Source organism: Symsagittifera roscoffensis, chromosome 3 (genome assembly GCF_963678635.1).
Source record: "Symsagittifera roscoffensis chromosome 3, txSymRosc1.1, whole genome shotgun sequence".
Taxonomy (NCBI): domain Eukaryota; kingdom Metazoa; phylum Xenacoelomorpha; order Acoela; family Convolutidae; genus Symsagittifera; species Symsagittifera roscoffensis.
The window spans coordinates 67,943,624-67,962,742 of record NC_087064.1 but is presented as its reverse complement, the minus strand read 5'-3'; the positions used below and the strand labels follow the sequence as shown (position 1 = coordinate 67,962,742).

The following is a 19,119-nucleotide window of genomic DNA, read 5'->3' as shown; positions in this document are numbered from 1 at the left end:
GGCAAAAAAATAAAACGAAAGTATGCCTTTTTGAAAGGACCGAACCGTGAATAATCTGATCATTTCTCTGTTTGGTTTGAAAAAAAATTGTACAAAATCGAAAAATATAATTTTATTGTTTTTCCCGCCCTCATTGCAATTTTTTGTGCTTCAAAATTTTCTTTGATGTTCAGGCCAGATGCCCGGTTTTTTGCTGTACGTTATTTAGAATGAGTGTGTCAGAAAATTTAATTTGTTTACCATGAAAAAGCTGTTTAGCAGATATCAACGTTAAAATTTTTATCTCAAATGAAACTAAAGTAGCAGAAGAGCGAAAGCGACAGACAGTTTTTGCAACTTTCCTTTTCAGACTTCCACTTTTCGCTACATTTGCAGAGTCAAGTAATTTAATATGCGTCACTTTCCTTTAAATTACTCAGGCGCGGATCTAGGGTTTTGCTAGCGTGATATTTAAAAAAACCATAAAAAACATTAAAAAAATAAAAACATTAAAAAAACATTCAAAAAAACATGTCAAAGCTTTCTAAAATGTACCAAATTTATTAAGTGTTGCCTCGAAAGAATCAATTAGGCATTTTTTTGTGCCAAATTGTTTTTTGCCACATGCCATTCTTTGAGCACGTAGCCAATAGAAAGCGTCAATGAACTCAAGAACGCCAAAAAATTGATAAATGTTTTCGATTTTGGTGATGAATTTTTTTTGAAGTTCTTTCCATTTGCAAAGGTTGCAATGATTGACAATTTTTCAGAGTACTAACAAAAATTGAGAGAAATTGGTCACAAATTATTTTTTGTTCCGCTGGCAAATCTTAAAAATAAAATCCTCTGCTAAACAAATTTTTTGATAAATTTCCTAAATATGATTTCAATCAGGTTTTTTGCACTATTTGCAGTTTCACAATTGGGAATCTTTCACCGAATGAAATTAAAATAAACATAAGCCAAAAACAAAACTGAAGACTTTTCCTTTTAAAAAAAAGGCATTAATAAGTGACTTCAATTTGGTTATTGAAATTTAAACACGGCCCAAAAGCATTTTTTCCGAAATTTTTACAAATAATTTGGCCAAAGAACCTTGCTTTGCGCTGAACTTTAAAAGCTTAAACAGAAAAGCGCTCTCTCTCAAATATGGTATTTTTGGCGTCGAAAGCAACTGTAGAAAAACTTTGAGGTTATTCAGCCAAAAATGGATGTCGTAAAGTTGTACCCAAGGAGGGACCCTTTGAAAAAATATGGCAACCCCCCTGTTTACATCACTATTTTTTCGTAAGGCGTTTTTTAGCCTATATTATGTATTAATACAACTCAATATGAAACGATGTTCAGCGTATAACAATTCGTTGCTGAAAGCCTTAATAGAAACAAACAAATATCCTGCTTTGTGTTCCGACAAAAAAATCACTGGTAAAAGGTTTTTTCTAATCTTGAAATCAGGATGAAAATATGTTTAATTATGACAAAACTTTCAAAGCTATTTCAAAATCATTACCTGAATATGAAGAGAATCAACGATAGGTCATTGGAGCGTGAAAACGTTTCACAGCCGTTTTTCCAATTATGGTGCCATTTTAAAAGTCTGAGGCAAGTTACTCAGTCAGGCTGTTACTCAAGAAACCATTTGCTTAAAAAAGGGATAGCTGTGCAAAAAGTAGCACAAAAAGCCTCAATTACCGCCATTTTAACAATAACCAAAAAAAAAAGATATTTTTTTCGTTCAAAGGTTTTAATAGAAAAAAATTAGGGCGGGCGGTTATGGGAGCAAAATAAATTTAACTAGGTCAACAAATCAAAATAAATCAATTTATGCTCAACAAAATTTGTCATATATTAAACCTTGAATAGACTAGCGTAACTTGGAGTAAGGAAAGACTTACCAACTGTCCAAAATGAATTTTGAAGAAAGTAAGTTCTATCCCTTTTTCATGGAAACAAAAAGAAAAAATCAAAATGTTTTGTCAAAATTGTCCAAGTCTTCAAGCAAATAATACTTTAATTACTTATTCCACATCAATAAAAAAACTTTTATAGTACTGGCAGAATTTTCAATATCAAACTGAACTACTCTCGGTTCCCTGAGTTCAAAATTAAAAAAGTGTTTTAGGTAGTTTTGAATATTTTATGAGAGCTTTGAAAATACAGATCCGGAAAGGTTGTCGCGTTCAGTGTTTCATTTCTTTTAACCGGTAAAAAAATGATCAGAGGTCGAAAACTGCTTAAAACGTTTTTTATGTGAAAAAAGCATGAAGAAGAATGTTCAAAAGGTCGAAATCGTTCTGGAGAACGAATTTAAATCGATCACAAATATTCCGCTATTTTCTTTGAAAGCAGAGACATTAAGTTGCACAGTAAGCTCAAGAAATATGATCAGGCAAATCAAAAAACACGCAAACAACAAAGCGTTAACGGACAGAAGGATTTGCTATGAAACAACGAAAGGAATGTTCCCAACTTATCTGCCCTGCAACCAGTCGTCGCTTTTTCCAATGAAATCAGCTCAGTTTTGTCAACCAATTGTCGTTTCTATTAAATTCGATTTATTAAAATTTTTCCTTTCGGCATTTCTGTCTAATATATGATGGCATAAATGTCTTCTAGTATGATATTTAACTTGCTAAATCATGTCATTTTGTTTTCTTGTTCGGACCATTGAAAATAGAGAGGAACGAGAATATTTGTCTCGTGTTTGTTGTTGTTTTTTCTTTTTCTTTTTTTTGCACGTGAAATTAGGTACCACAAATAAACGTTGGGTTGAGTAATATAGCATTTGGTAAAATTATCAGATAGTAAAATTATCAGATAGTAAAATTATCCTAGTGTCGATAAAAACTGGCTGGAAACTTTTGCGTTCTAGCCTGAATTTGAGCAAGTGCAGCGGTCAAGAAACGTTTTTTATTTATAAATTGACCCTCTAGGTTGAGAAAAGAAAACAAACTTAAGATACTTCTGAGGATACTTAGGATATTTAGCAATAGTTTGCCATTAAATTTTTATTACAAAAAAGGAAGAAAAAATTTGTGCAAAAATAGAAACGTTTTTTTTTCTCCCTTTTTTTGGTTGTTTTTCAGTTTTTGAATATAACTATTCGCAAATATTCTCCGATTCACTAGTTCTCTCATCACACGGGCTACCCGGGTTGACCTCCATACACCAAAAATGCTTATCATACAATTCCATACATCAAGTGTGTGGAAAAATGCTTGTCATACAATTTTCATACAATTTCTAAAAATGGTTGAAAAAAGATATAAATTTATTTCTGCGGTTGTTTGATTCTAACAAAATAGTCTGGTTAAAGAAACCGAGGTTTTCGTTTTTTGAAAAAATGCTTATCATACAATTCCCATATATGGAAATTGTATGACTGGCATTTTTTTGATGGAATTTTCAGAGTAATTTTGAAAATTTGGCCCAAAAACTTCTTGTTTTTTTTTCAACCGCAAATCGAATTTCGTACGCAAATAAACTTTTTTCATCTTTTGTATGGGCTGTTTATATGTGCCATGATCAATGTCTGATAATTTGAAAATTCAAACATTTAAAATAATGACCATTGAAAAGTTTGCCAAAAACTAAAAGTTTGTTGCTTTTGCTATATCAATTGTGAAAGACAGCCGTACTCAGGTCGTTTTCTATGTATTGTAAATGCAAAGACCGTCCAACCTTTGGTGCTTTGAGTAACCAAGGTCTTTGTCACTTCTGTTCGGCTGCAAACACAACCGAAAAATTATCAGAAATAAATTTAGAAGAAAAAATCAAATTTTTTGGTTTATGGAAAAACACCTATCATACAATTTTCATTTATGGAAAAAAGTTTATCATAGAGATTTCATACAATTTTCTGTACGTATGGCATTGTATGGAATTGTATGACAAGAAGTTTCTCATATATGGGAATTGTATGATAAGAAGTTTCGGTCATCCCGGGTATCCTTGTTTTTACCGCGTTCCGCGTAGTACTGCCGATATTTTCGAATCGAATCCACGTTCATTAGGGAAAAGCCTACCAGTGATTCGAGTTCAAAGTTTTCAGTCAAAAAGAAAAACCACACAAACAATGAATCTTCAGCACTTTTTTCCAAATCCGAACAAAAACGTTACGAAAACGTTATCTTTTAATTATGACAGATCTAGTATCAAGTTAAACACTTTCAATTGACCAAAGCTCTCCATCTCCATAGTGTTGGCACTGAGCGGTAGCATTGGTAAGTTCTGGTTAGCGAGTTAGTGATTAGTAATAATGATTTTTTTTCAACTGTCTTACCTCTGCCACTAAAGCAGAGCCATATGACTGCAGAGGCTGGGCAATAGCATATATGAGGAGCATGTTTTTTCAAAAAAAAAAACAACCAGATAAGTTGATTTATTTCATGACAATTGATTTGCCTATGAAATCGAATTTAAAAAAATTACAAAACAAGCTGGTTCATTGGTCCGAAATCGCAGCCAAAACATTTCCTTTATGCAAATTCTGGCACTCAAAAGCAATCCAGAAACAAAAAACAACACCGCTTTTGTTAAAAAAATTCTACAGAATTGCTTGAGCTAAAAAAACTGCCAAAAAACTTTGCGAGTTAAAACTTCGTCCTTGTACAACCTAAGGGGCACAGTCAGACCAAACGGACACAGCTCAAATAGCTTGTTTAGCCATTAACATGTCTGTGACACACCACAGAAGGTAAATGCCTCGTACGCTGATTCTTGATTTGCTTAGAAAACATGGTTGTTTTGAATAGCTTATACTTTGACCAGTAAATATAATGGGGAAGAAAAATTTTATTAAACAAAGCATTAGATTTTAAAAATCAAATAAAAATTGGAAATACATTTTTTTCGTTTTGAAGAAAACTCTAATGAAGCAAATATCCAGCAAAATAAGCAAATAATGAAGCTTGACTTTTTAAAACTTTTTCATGCCAAAACTGCATTCAGTTTCTCTCCATTTGTCTATTTTGGTTATCAATTTGTATGTGCTAATTGGAATTGATCTCAAAATTTATTTAAAAATCACCTGAAATTTACGATTTGTGGATTAAAGAGAGGAATAGGACCTTATTATGCTGAATAGGACCTTATTTGACTTAAGGCTCGACCCAGTTTGACACATGATTTGACCTATTCAACTAATGGTCGTGTTCGACTCATGACTCCAACTTAGTGACCTCAAGATTTCGACCGAACCCCCGTCTCAGAGGTCAAGCTTTTGAACAAGGGGCCTTCCCTTGCTATTTGCATCTTAAGAAAGTAGTTCGGATTGGTCGAGCGATAATGGATGTCATCAGCTTTTAAGTTATTAAGTCATCATAGTGGTTTTAACCTTGTAAGTTAATCGAAATCTCGCAACCTTATATTGCTTGAAGGTGGCATATCATTTTACACTACACTACGAGTTCAAATCAGTGTATGAGATAAAAAAACACTTCAAATCAAAAAAGTTTTCGAACCAAAAGAATTTTCGGTTCGAGGCTAGGAACCCTGGCTATATGGACAAGAAATTTCACTCACCATTATGAAATTGTTGGTATAAAAAAAAATTTGGAACAGTTAAAAACCAGGCCAGTCGAAGTAAAGTGACACGGCTCAAACAAAAGTCGCATACGATTAAGTCGTATTAAATAAATTTATGTAAATTTAAAAAGAAAACGCACAAGCGAGTGAATATAAAATAATAGACGAATGTAACACAAGAATTTGAGTGCATTATTTGTTTTCTTCTGGAGGACTTCAGAAAGAGATTAGATTATACACTTTGGCTTTTTGGCTTTTTCTTGTTTTCGTTTTTCAACCAAACTCAAATTTCAATGTGAAGGTGACACTAGTACTTTTTAGGTGATGTTTTTGACACGCAGTATTAAACTTTTGCTATTTTTTTAGAAAAAAAAAATTTATCGAAAAAAGGGGACTCATATTTTAAGAAAACTACTTATTCATCCTAATTTTCTCTCCACAAAGATTTAAGCAAAAATAGCAGTTTTGGGTTTCCTGTGAAAATTTATCAACAAAAAAAATCTGTTCTGTTTTTTTTACCCGGCGACTTTCCCGTTATTAGCTCATGCCACCCATTGGGCGCTACTGACGAGAGTAAATAAATTTCAAGGTTGCAATTACAAGAATGTTTATTAGATTAAATAGCAATCTGTTCATTAATATCTAATCACATCCAGTTAGATAAGCGTCACGAAACGCTTGTATGGCCCTTGTATGGCTCTCATCAGCATAGTTATTGAAGTAATGTCCTTGTAATTTAACAAATAAATACTAAAAGAAAATGTAAAAATTACACTTTTCCTTTCTGTGCAATTCAATCCATAATCTACGAAGAGAAGAGATAGTTTTGTTTTTTGGTGAAAATGTGTTGAACGGTTTCTGTAAATTAAGCATAAAGTGGGCGAAAAGTACTCAATATGTCGCTTCACGAAAATAGGCTCAAGTTTCAAAAAATCCATTTAACTCTTCTCAGCACTGAATTAGATTTGCTAGAAACACTGAGTTAATAGAAACCAAAAAAGGAAAAACAAAAGTCGTCATCACTAAAAACACTCAACAAAGTAAGCATTTTATTTGACAAAACGCTGCTTTTATTTGCAGTTACTATATAGCTTTGTCTTCCGGATTATTCTCAAATTTACGTTTCATGGTAATATGAATAACGAGGCTTGTTAATTGGAACGGACATGAATTTGACTAACATTGGCAATTGTCAGACAGTTTAATGATCAATTCGACAGAAAATATTCTTACAGTTGTTATCGTCATAAAAGCCCTTAAATAAATTGGGTCTGAAAACTGAAGCAATTTAACAAAAAAATGGGTTCAAGTGGGGAAATTAATTCTGAATGAACACAATATATTGCGAATGTTTAAGTTGTCAAGTCAAGTAAAGATTTGTATCGATGCAAAACTCCTCAAAGCAAGATTAAAACTTGAATGCTCTTACTGTTTTTAGTTATTTCAAGGTTTCATTCAAATAATTAAATAAACATATGCCTCCAGCAAATCAAATCTTTGTTAAAAAAATTTTTTTTTCTCAGCCTAAAATTTTTTTCATGTTTGCAAGTGTATCAAAGTTTTATTCCGTCTTTTTAAAAACTAAGGTAATATGTATGTTCCAATTGATTTTCCAAAATTCGTACTAATACAGTGCTGATTTAAATTATCCGGACAAAATGAACAAAATAAGAATTTTCAAACGTGTTTTCCATTAGGCTCAAACGTGAAAGAATTTTCAAATTAGGTTAAAATTAGACGAAAAATTAAATTACCAAAAAATTGCTTACAACTTTACCAAAATTGATATGGTGCAGCTTAATGTGCGAATTTATCCCAAAGATGGGCTTTCACGACAACTCAACGATCAATTTTAGCGTGAAAAAAGTATAAAGATTAAATAAAAAAGATAAAGGTTGATTTGGATCTAATTGAAATTGATTTAACTTGATCTTAAGTCGCAGCTAAAACATTTGATCAAAATTGATTTTAAATTGACTGAAAATTATTTTTTTTTCAGTGATAAATAAATTATGTTTTTAAAGATTTTAAAACGGATTTAAATCAATTTTTTTGCGAATTTTCCAACATCGTCGTTTTTGAGTGTCTTTGCATTTATTCAACGCCAACCATTTTTAATTTTACATCGTCTGGTAGTATAATAAAAAGACCAAATAATTCAAATTGTTTTTGGAATGATTTAGGCTTGGAATGATTTAGGTTGCCATCTGATTTATATCGGTTATTTTTTCGATTTGTTCCATAGGGCTTTGCTCAAAATCTCGATTACATTGTTTATTTTCTACAATTTTATAAAAAACTTTTGAGCTCAAAGTCTGATTTATTTTGACCTTTTTCTGGTTTTGATGGATAAATTTTTGCTTAAATTGGTTTGAAAATTGTTTTGTAGACACTTAGATCGATCCAAATTTTTCAAAGAAGATCAATTTAAATAGATTTAATGTCCAATTCAGTTCGTAACTTGTACAGTGTTAATCATTTTGGATCAATTTAAATTCGATTTTAAATCAATTTAAATCATTCCCAAACCGTTTTGTCAGTGCGGGCAGGACTGTATCAGCAATCAGAAAAAATTTTAACGGATATTTTTTATACTCCAATGAAAATATCAGCTTGAAAATATTGTTGAAGCTCTGTGAGTTTGATAACTGCCAATTTTTCATTTTGGACAAATTTATGAGTGTTTCTAATCATTTATAAATGCTGCTGAAAACGATTTGCCTTCATGGTTTGAACAACATTAATATTGATGCAAGTTGCGTTTTGAGTTTGCGTTTAGTGCTGATACAGCTAATTAGCTGAACTAAACCAAAGAACGTCTGCTACCGTGCCAGTTTCTACGATAGCCTTTATCACCCTCGCCTTTCTACAAATGGCTGTTTGCAATTATTCTGTGATGGGATGACGCACTGTTGTAAATGGTTGCCACAGCTAAGGATGCGGGGTCTTGGAGTTGACGCGAGGTTGACGCGGGATTGATGTGGGGTTGATTCGGGGTTGATGCGGGGTCTTGCCACTACTGCGGGGTTTCAGTAGTGTTTGCTCATGGTGTCTTCGAGTACCATTGTGTCGGCAACCAAATTACAGGGGATGTTCACGTAACTTGAAGGCTCTTTTGTATCATCGTTTGGGCAGAGACCTTTTCAAAGTTCATCCAGAGCTCATCTATCTTCTCAAAAACCACGGAAACTTTTCGACCAAATTAATGAGACTTAATGTAAAAGGAAGCTTCTGTTTCTTGGAAACATTTTATGAAAAATGAACAAAAAAATGACAAGACATCGCACGCTCAAGGATTTTTATTGACAGTAATTTTAATGTTAAAAAAATCAGTAAAAACTTGATAGTTTTTATGCTGGCTTAGTTGTATATCAACCCTGCTTGACTCACGTACCATAGCCTTGGCTCATAAATCTATCGTGTTATCGACTATTGCCAACTTATGTATCAATTCTAGTCCGACTTATATACCAATACTGCTGGATCAAAATTGTTGGTCGAACCAGATAATTAAGAATGAACAAACCCTTACAGCCGAAGAGAACAAACCCTTAAAGAGTATATATAAGTCGGCTACTTTGTCCAGGGCATGAAAAGTAACTTCTGTTGAAAATGAAAATGATGACGGATGACGGAAACCATTGAATCAAGAAAAAACAAATGGATAAAATACAGGTGGATAAAAGCCCGGGTCAAAACAAATGGATAAACTCTTTGATAAATTTAAACCTGACATTGAAACTTTCACACGCAAATAAATCTTAGAGCTTTTTAACAAAATTTGGAGTGATGGAATAAAGAGAAACAAATAAATTTAGTTATAAACAGAGTAATTTTGTTTCGAAAAAAAACTAAAGAAAATTTTGTTGAATTTTTACTCGCAAGATTTGAAACGAAAGTCAATTCGCAATTAAGGACAAACCGCAAACTTGAGGAAAGCGACAACTCGCAAAAATGAAAAAAAAATACCTTAATACAGGTTTTCGCAGGTAGTGACGGCTTCCTCTGCTGCGCTTAAATTTGGCTTAAAGTTGGATTGGAGTAAAATATAATTGCTTGAATTAGTGTTTGAGGCTAACCTAAAATGTAGTTACAGAAATTTGCTTAATTATTTTTTTTGCTGCGAGGTTGTCGCTTTTCTGAAATAATGCGAGTTGTCATATTTTAAGTTTTTTTTTTGCAGCGAGTTGACATATTACGGTTTGTTAATATGTATAATTTATATGATACCTAGCTTCAAATGTATTACGTAATTTAAGTTGTGTAATTGTTTTCTTTATTCTAAGCCCGGATCTTGTCAATTGTAGTCTTTTCTGTATAAACGTGTCCATCATTTTTGTGCCCATTGTACCGAAAACCATTGAAGTTATTTTTGCACCGATCGACTATACCTTTTCAATTGTGAATGGAAAAGTAGTTTCACTTTTGTACTCTAAAGATCCATTGAAATCACTGTAAAAGCCGGCTTTCTCTAAGAAAAAAAAACAGTTTTTTCAACTAGAAAATTGTCTTTAAGTGCAAAAATTTAGGATTGAGATATGTCAAAAAATCTGTTCACGACACTGAATAAAGAGCTTATGCATGCCAGTTACGTCATACACAATAAATTTGATTTTTTAATGCTTCTGTGCTGCAAAAATATTGCTACAATTTTCCCTAATCTTGCCAAAGAAACAGATAGAAAAAACCGCTCAGATAAAAATTTGTTAACAATAAAAAACTAAACACTTCGGTCAAGAAGTTTAGCTTACAATTTTTGTGAAATTTTTTTATCCACAAAAACAATCATTCAAGGGGCCAGATCTAAAATTTTTTCGTGGGAATGATCAAAATTTTCCGGAAAAACGGTCCGTTTTTTTTCAGGTCAATCAATTAGTTATTGAAATCTCCTAAAACACTATAGTATGTATTTAGCGATGACCGCAGGTGAAATTAAGACAAAAATTTACAGAAAACTTTTAAAAAAATTCTCTCAAAAAAACCTGGCGCGAATAACTTTTAGAGTTGGTCGGCTAAAAAACTACTAAAGTTGTTCAAATTACTGATGAGTGGCGCGTCAAATACCTCATTTCCGCTTAACTTTGGTCTGTTAAAATCAATATTAGTAACTTAGCAATCATTACAAAAAAAATCGGCTTGATTGCAACCTGGGATGACCATTTCACATCAAACAAAAAATTCTAATAAACATCCGATTTTGTTTTCAAAATTTTGACATTTTCAAAATTATATAAATTTTTAGTATTTGAAATTTTGTTTGGAGTAAGTAAAGAACAATTTCAATGAATCAAGTCATATAGCTTAGGATATGTTGTAAATGGGGTTCACACATAATTGATACAAAATTCTCAAGAAGATAGCAGCCCATGATTAACTATTAAACTTAGCTCGCAAGATGCACTTGATTCGGTACGCTTCGGTAATAAATAGTTAAAACTGCCTATGAGATTTGCGTTATTGTAACTTGCGCCAGTGGAGATTGTTTTCCTGTCTAGGGATTTTTTTTGAAAAACAAATTTTTTATGAGAAGAATTTAGGAAACGAACTTTTTGTAGAAAAATCTCAAGACAGCAATTTTTGATCAATCAAGGAACATTTTCAATGAAAAAAAAAAACAATTTATTCGATAAGTTACACTGTATGTAACTAATTTTTTGTTTTGTACTATTACTTTATACAACCCTTTGATTCATGCGTGAACTTAAAACTTATTTTGAAAATTGATTCGAAAAAATAGATCAGACTGCAAACAAAGTTTTTCATGTGCATCACAAATAACTGCTTGAAAATATGCTAGAAAAATTCGGTTAAATTATTTTAAAATCTTTTGATAAAAAACAACAGTGTTTATGATTATAAATTACTTGTGATGTATGTGGTTGTTGGCCAACGAGTGATAAATACAGATCAATGGGTAATTGATATTTAATTTTGAGTTTTATTTTTTTGTTCTGATCATCAATAATGGGGAGGAACCCCTTGTATTCGGGTGTGTATTAGTTTTTTCTTTTTTTGTTGTTGACCAAGTAAAATCCAGTAACAAAATTAATCATCAAAATGGGTCAAACGATAAATCATACAAGAGCTATTTCAGTCGTGACTAGAACAATCTTCAAATATTCTGAAAAAACCCGTTTGAAATTTTTGATTTTTGGTATATTTTCAGGCAAAGAAGGTGAGCGAGCAGGTTTATTTTGTTTTTCAACAGAAAAAAATGAAAATAAAAGAACTAATAATCATTGTTATGGCAGGATTGATTTATCATATTATAGATTTTTCATACCAAATTCGAAAGTTTAAAAGGTGGTCTCGTGTCGAGAAAAATCGGTGTGAAAGTTTTGAGTTTTTGCCAATTTTGATACATTAAAGCCAGCAAATGGCTTTTTGTAAAAAAAAAATTAAGCCAAGAAATCTCAATAAAATTGTTTTTTAACGCCATTCTTGGAATCAAAAGCTTCGAAAAGTTGAAAAAATTTCTGCAAAAAATTGAAAAATAAAATGTTTTAAGTTTCTTTTGAATTTTGTTTTTTTTTCTGGTCATTTTGTGACAAAAACTAATATTATGTGCTACTTGCTCATCAAGCAACTGAATATCCTTCTTGAAGTTTTTGGAGTTGTGGGAGGTATTTGCTGTTCTCTAGCTTACGAATTTTCAGACATTGATGACCAAGTTTGCAAAAAAAAGAAAAAATTGCAAAATTTTGGAGAGAATTAGAAATGATTTTGTTTTGATAATTTTACCTTAAGTTGATGATTTTGAAGATATTTAGGTAACATACATCATTTGAAAACGGAATTTGAGCTTTTTATGTGGAAACAAAATTTGAACGAATCACAAAAAGGTTCGAAGAAATCAGAAGTGCAGTAAAAAGAGTCGCTTAAAAGAAACAGTTCTTTGTAAAGGGGATAATGATATATTAGGGTAAAATGAATGAAGTCATGGTAAAAGAACTCGCCAGGGTGTAATTATTATTAAGCGGAGGCAAATAAAAGTAGGTTAGAAAAAAATAATTTCAAAGCCAAAAAGCGTACACACTCAATTTTTTATCATAACCTATCACCACTTTTCAACACCCCTTGCTCCCCAGCTAATATTTATTGGCAAACCCCAATACACACAACAAGACATAAGAGATCACAAAAGAGCATAAGTTATCACCCTCACGCCGCCATAAAAGACTAATAAAAATTTTCGATGAACAGCAGCATAAGTATATCACACATTATAAGGTCCAAATCCCTAGCAATGAAAAACAAAGAAAGATTTTCAGGTTGTAAATATTGAAAAAAAAAACCACCAGCAATTATTTAAGAAATGAATAGCAGAGAAATTTTTGGTTCAGTTTTTTGAACGGATATGGCCGGCGAAATGGTTTTAAGCAACACGAAATTGCTTTTCCTTCCCTTTAACAGGAAGGAGGAAATAATATATTTAAACTTGTTATGAAAAGTAAGACAACTGAGCAAAATCACTGTTAATTTTTTCGCTTCTCAGAAAGTTTAAATTTGGTAAATTTTATGAAAAATGGAACAAAAATTGAAGCTGAAGAGTTCTTCAGTCGGCTTGTCAAATGAAATTTCTGCTTGCTGTTAAATTGACTTTTTTCTCACCAAACTCAAACTATAAGTTTTAACGAATTTATTGGACAGCCTCTTAAGTTTTTGAAATGTCAAAAGTTAATTTTTTTTAAAGTTTTCGAAATCTCTGAAAAGCGCAACCGTTTTGCATTGTTTTTGTTAGAAAAATTTTTATTTAGAAAAATCAATTCAAATCAACAAAGTTCAAATATTCTGAAATGGGTCGCCTGCTCTTTTTTTTCATTAATTCAGTCTATTCCTATTTTTTTCTACTTATCAGAGACCTGATTTGAAGTTTTAGGGTAAAATTTATGCGCTAGGTATTTTTGAAAATAATGGCATACAAGCAAATCATTGATGTATTTGCCAAAAAGTTTCATGCTTCAACTGAAAATCGCAGAAAGTCGATAACGAAATCTTAATTAAAAAGTTCCTATGTACTAACAAAAAATCGATCCTGCATTTAAAACAAGACTGCTCGTATCTCAGGGGAAAACAATAATGCTCCGCTGCCCTCTTTTGTCAATCACAAGCTTTTTGAATAACAATATTGCAAAAATGAGAAAACTTTGAATCAAGGCGGATTTAGGAGGGATTCGACTCTGTACTGTTTTGAGATATAAATTTTTGGTGACTGACCCTAAAAAGTTTCTAGCGGCGCCTTAAATATATACTAATTTTGAGGAGGGGGGGAGGGACCGTGCGCCGAAAAAACGCAATTTTTTGGCGAAACTTTTTCAAAAGATGCCTAAGAAGGCCATTTTTGGCCTGTTTTTCCAAAACTAATGAGCATTAATTATCACAATTTGAATTATTGTCGTCAAAGTATACCCTAACTCATACCATTTTATCTTTGTCAACACTCACCGCAAATGATATCTTTCCGTTAAAAAGGTTTATTTTAAAAAAATGAAAAACAAACGGCCGAATGACAAAACCATCTTAAGCATTAAATATTCCGCATTTTGTAGAATCTTGGAAACATAAACATTAAAATATATTACACTTTCACTGTTTTTTTGCATCTTTGTTTTGAAACGGAAGAACCCCTTCATATATTGTTAAAAATTAAAGATGCAAAAAACAGTGAAAGTGTAATATATTTTAATGTTTATGTTTCCAAGATTCTACAAAATGCGGAATATTTAATGCTTAAGATGGTTTTGTCATTCGGCCGTTTGTTTTTCATTTTTTTTAAATAAACCTTTTTAACGGAAAGATATCATTTGCGGTGAGTGTTGACAAAGATAAAATGGTATGAGTTAGGGTATACTTTGACGACAATAATTCAAATTGTGATAATTAATGCTCATTAGTTTTGTTCTATCAAATCGTAATCAGCATAATGTATCCTTCAAAACGAACTGAGGTGAGCAACTTTCTTGCTATTATTGCGTTACTTCACGCAAAGAATATAAATAAGTTAATAAATAAATTTGTAAAAACCCTTCAAAACAGGGTTCTTCCGTTTCAAAACAGAGTAATAAGACTAAGTTTTATTTCTGATGGACTATAAAACTTGGGCTGAATCTCCAGCTGAGATAAACGACTGAGAAAAAGGAACAAGACTGCTCGTATCAAGGCAAAACCTTGAATGTCCCGACTGCCTATGAATCAGTAACAACATGAAATTAAATGTAATAAAACAAAACTAACTTTTTTTTCCAAATTTATTCTGAAAACCATCACCCACACTCCATTTAGAGTACAAAGTCATAGACTTCGCTCCTAATAACAAATCAATTATGGTAAATGGGTTTCCTTGAACCGTTTTCGAATGACTTCTAAGTCGGATTAAATCTCCGCTTACGCGTAATAGCGCGAAATAGATCGGACGTTAATTTTCTCAAATTGGCCAAAACAGCAAACTTTAAACCCCATAACTTAACAAAAAATGATCACAGTTGAATTATTTTTTCCAATTTAAGCTCAGGACACATAACCTTTTGAATGATAATAAAAAAAATATGTCAAAAATGGCTAGTTAAGAAGTCGAAATTTGTCTGAAGAAAAAAAACCTACCCCGAGCACAAACATTCCATTACTTTCGTTACGAAAGTCGGAACATTAATAGAGTGAACTTCTAATTTCTATTACTTTGTTTTAACTACTCTCAGAGAATCAGAAGACAAAAAAGCTTCAGGATGCTTTTTTCAAGCAGAAAGCAGAAACTCGATTAACTCAATTTCAAGATAAGTTTCAGATTTTTTTGCGCGTCGTTTTTTGTTGCAATTTGTTTGCTTAACAATTTGTCGCAAAGTTTTCAAAATTTTATTTTACTTCTCCACAATGAATCAATTTTATTATCCTATAACTTCTACAAACTCAGTTAAAAGCAATTCTAACTATCTTTAGGAGTAAATCAACCTTATTCCCTATAATACTTCTAATAATCGTCGACTTCTCCCTAATAATCTCCTTCTAATAATCTTCGACTTAATTTGCAGAATTAACACGATAAAAAAGTATCTGGAAGTTTGAAAAACAAGTAAAAACACCAAACATAAAAAAAGTACCAAACAGCAAAAAATTAGAATATTAGAATATCAGCGAATTTTTTTCAAATTTTCTAGCAGTCAAAACTATTTGTTAAACAACAAAAAACACGGCGCAAAATTGTATTTTTGCACTGAATGTTGTATCTTAAAACAAACTTAGAACTTAGCTTTCATACAGCCATTTTTAAAAAAAAGTCGAATATTTTTTTAAAATTTGAACGAACAGTAAGTAAGAAGTGTTTCAGTGAAACAATACAGAGTTTCTTTGAATATTGTTTTCCTAGCTTTTTTTCAAAAATAACTGTAATCAAAAATCACTCTGCTGCTTATACAACAACCAGGTATTTTTCTCTCATTGAAAGGGCCATGCACACCAAACAAAGGTCATGTTCACAATAGTTCTAATACGGTATTTTTCAATTTGCAACTTTTTAAAGCAGTTTACTTCTCTTGAAAATTATTTCTAATTTGGTTGGTGTAGTTTTTGTTATTGCGACGCGAATTTCATAACTCCATAACGCCCATTATTTTTAGCGACCATCAATTTTTTTTGTAGTGAATGGCAGACTTTTGATGAGCTTCAAAAGCAAACTTGTAGATTGACAACGACTAAAAAATTTTTTTTCTAATGATTTGACGTTTTTCGGCTGTGGCGGTTGATTCAATTTGATTTAAACCTGCGAGCTTAGAAACCATTGTTAAGAACGCTGCAAAAGGGAGTGGAGAGTCTCTTTCAAACTCAGACCTCCGTTTACAAAAATCTGAATAACGAAAAAGAAATCAAACCAAGTTTTCTTAATCATGACCGGTTTTTTGGAAGTAAAATCACAAACAAAGGGGTTTTTTGTGGTAGTTATTTCAACCACATGCAAAATTTGCTCACAGAAACAAAAACGGACAGAAAAACCAGTACGATGAAGTGTTTACTTGATCCGAAGGACGGGGAAAAATAAACTGGGCAGTTAGTGACTCCACTGATCTAGAGAAAAATATCCATAAAAATTGATTAGTTTATTCATGATTTTAAAACACTCACTGTTGTTTTGTATTGCAAAAACACTAGATATAATATTAACAACTAACGAACTGTATATTTACCTTCTTTCCAAAATGACTTTGACTGACCTTGAAATTAGTGACTAGCCTCGAGAAACAGCGTTTTGTTTGATAGCTTTTTTTTTCAATATTTTAACAAATACTGTTTTGTAATAGCTTTCAAAAGCATTAAAAAACAATCGTATTAATGGAATCTGTATCTTTAATTTTTGTAGGATAAATCTAACCGTGACTTACCAAAAATTAGTGACTGGCCTTGAGAAACTGTCCTTTGTTGGATTGTTTTTTTAAAGATTTAAACAAACTTTATATTGTATTAGTTTCCAAAAGCACTATATATACAATCAATTTAATCAGTGCAAATTGTTTAATTAGCCTTTTTTGTATTATAACATCAGAAACAGAGAACGTTCGTAAGAAAGAGTTCATTGCTTGATTGATTTTGTTTTTATTTTGGTCAATCACTGTTCTGTTGTATTCCAAAAACACCAGATATACTATCTCATAAATGCAAACTGTATGATGAGCCTGTTTTAGGATAACACTGACTTTGACTCACCATGATTTTAGTGACTGACCTTGAGAATGAATCGATTGCTCGATTAATTTGTTCACCAACTTATAAACTCTCTTTTTTAACATTTTCCGAAAATACTTAATATAGAATCCCACATATGGGAACTGGATGATTGAAATTTTTTATAGGACAACACTGACCTTGACTGACTAATAAAATAGTTGACCCTGAGAAAGATTCCATTGCTCGATTGGTTTGTTCATAATTTTATTAGGTTCTCTATTGTTTTATATTCTAAAAAAACACTAGATATACAATCTCATGAACGCAAACCGAAGGATTATGTTAACAATGACCTTGATTGACCTTGATTATAAACTAAGCAACTGGCCTAGAGAAAGAGTCCATTGCTCGATTGGCTCGTTCAAAGTTCAATTAATTTCTCTATTGTATTCTTTTTAAAAACACTGGATATACAACCCCATGTATGGAAAGTGAAAGATTAGGTTACAATGACCTTAATTGACCTTGACTATAAATTTAGTAACTGACCTTGAGAAAGAGTCCATTGCTCGATTGGCTCATTCAAAATTTAATTAATTTCTCTATTGTATTGTTTTTTAAAAAATACTAGATATACAACCCCATGTCTGGAAACTGGAAGATTAGGTTACAATGACCTTAATTGACCTTGACTATAAATTTAGTAACTGACCTTGAGAAAGAGTCCATTGCTCGATTGGTTTGTTCATCATTTTGCTACTGCCTCTGTTGCACTGTGGTGGGTGCGGTCGTAGTTTTTGAGGCTTCTGAGGGTGGGGCTGGACGAGCACAGCGTCTCTGCATCTGAGCTGACTATGGACTATGGACTATGGACTGGGTAATGTGTAATGTTTTCTTTTGAATCTGTTTAATTTCGTAAAATTTATATCAAATCAAGTTACAATCTAACTGATTGTGTCGGTTTCTCTTCTCTCCTAGTTTTGCGAAACTCGTGGGTTAAAAATAAAAAGCACAGGATAAAATGTGTGAGATATGGGACTGTTTTGCAGGTTGATAATACAGCAAACGCGGATAGACAAGACTAATTATAACTGCGGATAGATACTTGAATTGGGAAAGGAGCAGCGGGAAATTTCAGTTTTCACCTGAACACTAGCCAATTGCCAAATAAGAATTTTAAAAAAATCGGCCCCGTCAATCTTCTATTTGAAGCTAAATTGATCAAAGAAAATTCAAAAAAAAAATCCGCAAGCCTCAAATAAAATAATTTCCAATGGAATAAATTCAGTCTATCGGTATCTTTTCGTTAATTCAGACATTGTGTCGTCATCACAGGTGTCCATAGTTGCAGGCGCTATTTTCATGTCGTTGAAGCCATAATATACAAGTCTTTCTATTCTTATGGACATAAAAACTCAGGTTTTTGGTCAGTTCATACAACACATAGCGATATAGTATAATGGCGTGCTAGGGTTCATCGAGGAACTTGGAACGTGTGGAACTGTTAGGCACCTGGAACTTCTCATTCCAGAGTCTGGCTAAGGTCAGTTCTGTGATCTTCTGAAAAGAAAAGCAGAATTATACAAAATTTTATCCTCTTTATGAGCAGGGGCGAATCATGAGGTTCGCAAAGGGGGTGGTGAGCTTTCAATATATGTCAAGATTTTCTTGAAATTGACATTTGTCACATTTTTGGACATTTTAAGTGCAAAATGAAAAGTCTCGTCAAAACTGAGAGCTCATAAGAAAACCATATCAAAACTGGAAAACTATCTGCTGTCTGGAAGTAATCGTCCATTCTATTTTTGCTTTTAATATTCCGCACAATGAACTCACCTTCAAAACTGGTGCTTGGTACATTGTCTTTGGAATTTTTAAATACTAGCTCCTACAAATTGCTTGCATCATAAATCATTTTTAATTTTGAATTTTTTCCCCAGAAATGTCTTATCGTATTTTAGC

General features: G+C 32.2%; 1 protein-coding gene across 1 annotated transcript in view; it reads right to left on the bottom strand.

Moving 5' to 3' along the window:
- LOC134841797 (uncharacterized) overlaps positions 1 to 19,119 on the bottom strand; it is a 105,494-nt gene that overhangs the window by 55,830 nt on the left and 30,545 nt on the right. The window contains exon 2 of the mRNA XM_063857834.1: positions 17,870 to 18,717. Coding sequence (XP_063713904.1) covers positions 17,870 to 17,909 — 40 coding nt within the window. The 5' untranslated portion in view covers positions 17,910 to 18,717. The remainder of the gene's footprint in view (positions 1 to 17,869; positions 18,718 to 19,119) is intronic.